This window comes from Coregonus clupeaformis, chromosome 23, assembly GCF_020615455.1.
Source record: "Coregonus clupeaformis isolate EN_2021a chromosome 23, ASM2061545v1, whole genome shotgun sequence".
In the NCBI taxonomy this organism is placed as follows: Eukaryota; Metazoa; Chordata; class Actinopteri; order Salmoniformes; family Salmonidae; genus Coregonus; species Coregonus clupeaformis.
In genome coordinates, this window is record NC_059214.1 from 57,731,221 (window position 1) to 57,736,815 (window position 5,595).

At 42.9% G+C, this 5,595-nt stretch overlaps 1 protein-coding gene across 1 annotated transcript; it reads left to right on the forward strand.

The window, feature by feature from the left end:
* Positions 1-2,844: 2,844 nt before the first annotated feature.
* On the forward strand, positions 2,845-5,595 carry LOC121549942 (frizzled-8). The gene has a single exon (XM_041861944.1). It carries the CDS (start codon positions 3,303-3,305, stop codon positions 5,055-5,057), a length of 1,755 nt encoding a protein of 584 aa, XP_041717878.1. The 5' UTR covers positions 2,845-3,302; the 3' UTR covers positions 5,058-5,595.

A 5,595-nucleotide genomic window follows, 5' to 3' on the forward strand; every position in this document is an offset into this window, starting at 1 on the left:
AAGGTCTCATAAGGGCCATTTTCACATGCTCCCTGACACTGAGGAACTCTGTGTCTCAGTCTGGCTTGGAAATCAGGACGAACCCATTACCACACAGTGAATCATTACCTGTTGTTGGAACAGACGGAGTACAGTGGCAACAACACACTGTCTCACCTCACACCTTGCCATCATTCTCTCACCCCTATTCAACCATGCCCTCCCTCCTTATTGTTATAGTGTGTGTGTGTGTTTTCACACATCTCCATCATTGGTGTTTATTGGCACTTGTGGAAGAATAATGGATATCTCTCCTCCAACACACACCACACGTCTGGTTGGTGTCGTCCTGACTCTGACCGTAATCAATGATAAACACCCATTTAGACTGTTCTTATCTCATATAGTAAACCAGATCTAATCACAGTCACACTATGTCTTTAAACAACATAGGTCCCATCTCTCTACACAAACAGGCAGACTGATGAATTAAAGTGTGTTCTTTTATTAGATTAGTGTGTCTGCTGCATGTGAAAGCTCCCTCACATGACAAAGACCTGGCTCCAACCCAAACACAATACTACTCAACCTTAACTCCACCAATTTGCTGCTTAAATCGTTAATTCGAGTGCTTGGGACTATAAGGTTCCATCTGCAAAAAGATGATTCTGAGATAATTGGCTTTAAAGTTCCGAACCCTCATTGGTTTGAATGATGTCAGTTATTTTAACTTAACAGCATGAATTGGGATATTTAGAGTACTATATAGGTAGAGAACATTGAACAGAACAAGGCTATATCAATAACTCAATTTTGACAAAAATGCAGATAGAACCTTATAGTCCCAAGCTCTCGCATTATTCTTGGACATGATAATGGGAGGATAAAATACACTGTTTCTTACATCATTCTTGTTAAACACCACGTAACACGACAAGTTACCGCATTTGATCAATGTTGTGTAATTAAACGTTGTATTTAATATTACTCTAGTTGTAGGTCAACATGTGCAACTTGACAAGGAGTTAACATGGCTTTAATATTGTTTATAGCTTATCAAACATTTAGAGCCAAATGCAGGCTACATAAAAATGTATTCAGAGTTTGCATATCTGGGTAACAGAAGGGTTTCTGTATCCCCTCAGACAGGGGCACTGCTCTGCTACGCTGGCTCTGCTAAGCTGGGTCTTCTACGCTGGGTCTACTACGCTGGGTCTACTACGCTGGGTCTTTGAGCGCAAATGCGGGAAGTGCAGTCTAAAGTAATAAGGGAAGCATGTGTCACTTTGGAAACCAACCACACCACCCGAGAGGGTCTCAACAGTGAATTGAAAATAATTAAGTTCTGAACAGATGCAGTAATCATATTTCTACCCTTTCAAACTTGGAATGCTGGAGCTGTGAGTAACCCAACTCTGGATTTAGTCAGCAGATATGGTTGTGTCCCAAATGGCATCCTATTCCCTATATAGTGCACTACTTTTGGCCAGGTCCTGTAGGGCATTGGTCAAAAGTAGTGCACTATAAAGGGAATAGGGTACCATTTGGAATGAAATCATAGGCTAGCCTGGTGAGGGTCCAGTTGGTGGACGGAGGGAACACACATAGGCCCCATCTCCATGTTAATTAATGTGTTCAACAGTAATATACCCTATCACAGTGTAAGTGATGCTGATAGTCATCTGCTCACTCTCTGCTAGTTTGTTTCATAATGGTCCAATCAGAAACCAAACACCTGTTGTCAGTCTTTAACCACTCTGCATTAACAGGCTTTGTTTTTAATTCTGCAAACATTCCATACTAATAGATACTAAAGGTCAGTGCAAGGGGTAGGCTATATGGCTAAGGCAGGCGAGCCATTGGCTATTTATAAACAGATTATTACACCTTTAATAAGTTTTGTAAAAATACATTGATTTATCCATTGTTTATCACATTAACATATAATGCTTAATGAATGTATTGCCTAAACAAAGCTTGACACTATTCATGGTAGCTTATGTCAAAAACGGAATTGTCATGAAACAAAGTAGTAATTGTTTATTGCAGTAGGCTGTAAGTTAATTTAAGCAAACTACACCATCACTTTACAAAGAGTAAACTGGACTGGACTAGTTGGAAGCAGGGGACACGTTGTACTCTGCCAGTGTTTTACAAACTGTGATGCTTGTTCTTGGCGTTCACGCAATTACCTCCCCTGCGTGAGCCCTATACAAGCGCTAAACAAAACATCAGCACCTCAATTAATTAATTAATATCCCTTTCTCACAGACAGACAACCCCCTGGGCAGCCCTATCACGCACAAATTAACCTTCTGAAGAAGGAGCTCTCATTCCATTATGGGTCGCAGTGGTATTTGAAATATTTTGAACACAGTTATTTTTGTCAGTGTCACTAGTGATTTTTTTTTTTTTAAAGGAAAATGGACAAAGGTATTAAATGAAAATACTTTGCGCATAAAAGGTGTATTTTCGCTAGTGTGGCTACTGGCAACTTTTCATTCTAGCTTCATACAAATTACAGTAGCCTATATAAATGTGATCAATGGTATGTGTTATTACTGTATTATTATTCTGGTGTTTTTATTCTACATCTGGTAAGCCTATTCAATAATCACCTACTATTACGTGTTGTGTTACACGAACACTCCATTTCATTTATAATGGAATTTGTCAAACATAACCGTAGGTAACTGAAAAACAAACTAAGGCTATTAAACAAAACGCTCTAAGAAAACTTGATTGACTTACCCCAAAGTCCCGCCCCTGCTGTCTGATTAGTCAACCGAGCGTGGGGGAAGGACTTCACGTCTCCAATATAAGTACTCAACGCGGCGTCCGTGGCACCACGAATTGTATGGGCAATAGAACATACAAAACACACAACAAATGTAGCCACTGCGTTTCGGGACAGTAGCCACGAATGTTAAACTTCTATAAAAAAAATTAACGGAGTATGCGAACCAATTGAGGGGCAAGAGGCTGATCGAGGATAAGCTACAGGATAACCATAGCACCGCTTTTTTTTATTTTTTTTTACAAGGGAATAAAGCCGGTTGTTCTGCATCTCTCGCTTCTCCTCAGTCCTCAGCCATCTTGACTGCTCCTGTTCGCCTGAAGGCTATATTTCCCCATCCCGCTCCTCCTCTGAAAGTATACACGGTTTGCAAATTGCTTGCAACTCCGTGCTAAAAGAGTAAGCGAGATGGGTTCACTGTACACAATCTAATTGGACTGAGCTGGCTCTGGCAAGAGAAAGGGGCAAGCAGAGGAGGACTACTGTACCGCTGTTTTATCAACAGAGGAGAGGGATCCGATAAAGGATGGAGTGCTACCTGTTGGGGATATACCTGCTTCTTGCACTTGCTATTTTACCGAGATCCAGCGGCACCACGGCGAAAGAGATCACCTGCCAAGAGATAGCCGTGCCTCTGTGCAAGGGGATCGGCTACAACTATACCTACATGCCCAACCAATTCAACCACGACACCCAGGACGAGGCGGGCTTGGAGGTACACCAGTTCTGGCCTCTGGTTGAAATCCAGTGCTCGCCGGACCTCAAGTTCTTTCTTTGCAGCATGTACACTCCTATTTGCCTAGAGGACTATAAGAAACCACTACCACCGTGCCGGAGCGTCTGCGAGAGAGCAAAGGCAGGCTGTGCGCCTCTAATGAGACAGTATGGTTTTCCCTGGCCAGACAGAATGAAATGTGACTCGCTACCAGTTCAAGGCAATCCGGAGATGTTATGTATGGACTACAATAGGACTCACTCGACCACAGTTTCACCGGTCCTTTCTAAGCCCACCAACTATCCGGGTAAGGTGTTTAACCCTAATAAAAACAACAAAGGACATAACCGACCCGGTGTTCCCGGTAAATATAAACCCCCGGTGTCTCCCTGCGAGCCGCAGTGCAAGTGTCTTTCGCCCATGGTCCCGGTAAACACTGACCGGCATCACCTCTACAACCGGGTGAAGACCGGACAGCTTCTAAACTGCGCCATGCCCTGCCATAACCCCTATTTTACTCAAGACGAGAGAACGTTTACGGCGTTCTGGATAGGTCTGTGGTCCGTATTATGTTTTGTGTCCACGTTCGCAACTGTTGCCACTTTTCTCATAGACATGGAGCGGTTCAAGTACCCAGAGAGACCCATTATTTTCCTCTCCGCCTGTTACATGTTTGTTTCCATCGGGTATATCGTCAGACTAATCGCTGGACACGAAAGGGTGGCCTGCAACCGGGAGTATGACGTGGAACACGTTCACTATGAGACCACTGGCCCTGCACTCTGTACTGTTGTGTTTCTTTTGATTTATTTCTTCGGCATGGCCAGTTCTATCTGGTGGGTCATCCTCTCTTTGACATGGTTCCTGGCTGCTGGGATGAAATGGGGAAACGAAGCCATAGCCAGTTACTCCCAATATTTTCACCTGGCTGCTTGGCTTATCCCTAGTATGAAATCTATTGCTGTTTTGGCCCTCAGTTCTGTGGACGGGGACTCTGTGGCTGGAATCTGTTACGTTGGCAATCAAAACTTGGACAATCTGAGAGGGTTTGTGTTGGCCCCCCTGGTCATATATTTATTTATCGGCACTATGTTCCTCCTGGCCGGGTTTGTGTCCCTGTTCAGGATACGCAGCGTCATCAAACAGGGTGGCACCAAAACAGACAAGCTGGAGAAGTTGATGATAAGGATAGGGATATTTACAGTGTTGTACACCGTACCTGCCACTATTATAGTGGCCTGTTACTTCTACGAGCAGCACAACAGACAGAGTTGGGAGATAACCCACAACTGCTCCTGTTTGTTGGAGCATGAATTGAACAAGCCGGACTATGCTGTCTTCATGTTGAAGTACTTTATGTGCCTTCTGGTGGGCATCACGTCCGGCGTGTGGATATGGTCGGGGAAGACGGTGGAATCATGGAGGACCTTCTGCACGCGCTGCTGTTGGGGTAGCAAAGGCACGAGTGGCTCAATGTATAGTGACGTGAGCACAGGACTAACCTGGAGATCGGGTACTGCCAGCTCTGTATCTTGCCCTAAGCAGATGCCATTGTCACAGGTTTGAAAAGAAACCCATGGATGGACTAATGGGCTAATTGTTCCGTAGCTTGGCTAGCATTATTTTTATACCAGTTAGCATTTTAACGAGGTGTTGATGGCCTTTGTTAAAAGAACTGCTGAAGAACTGGTTAAAACAATGTAGCCTACCTGGCATTAACAAGAGTTAATTCCTACCCATTCATATGTATAGAACGCGCAGACTGACGTTTCTGGGCGCATGGGCATTACGTCTTCTTTCTTTTTACGCAAAGAAACATTTAGTTCATAACCCTATAACAACTGATTGATAACCTTAACATAGTGCCAGTCAGATAGAATTGTGTAAATCAAATCAGAACAATATCAAAGATGGTTTAAATTAAGCCTTAATAGCGCCCAAATATTATACGTGTCGTTTTTTAATTATACAAATGTATTTATATAATGGTTATGTACAAACTTGTAAATTCTGTATAAAAGAAAATGTATAAGCTATTGTAAATTTGTATAAAGTGTAGAAGATGTCTCTTTGTGAAAAAGCAAATATGACTTTTATTTTGACA

What these genes read in the sequence shown, in the direction of transcription:
- LOC121549942 (XM_041861944.1), top strand. Translation starts at nt 3,303, where the DNA reads ATGGAGTGCTACCTGTTGGGGATATACCTGCTTCTTGCACTTGCTATT.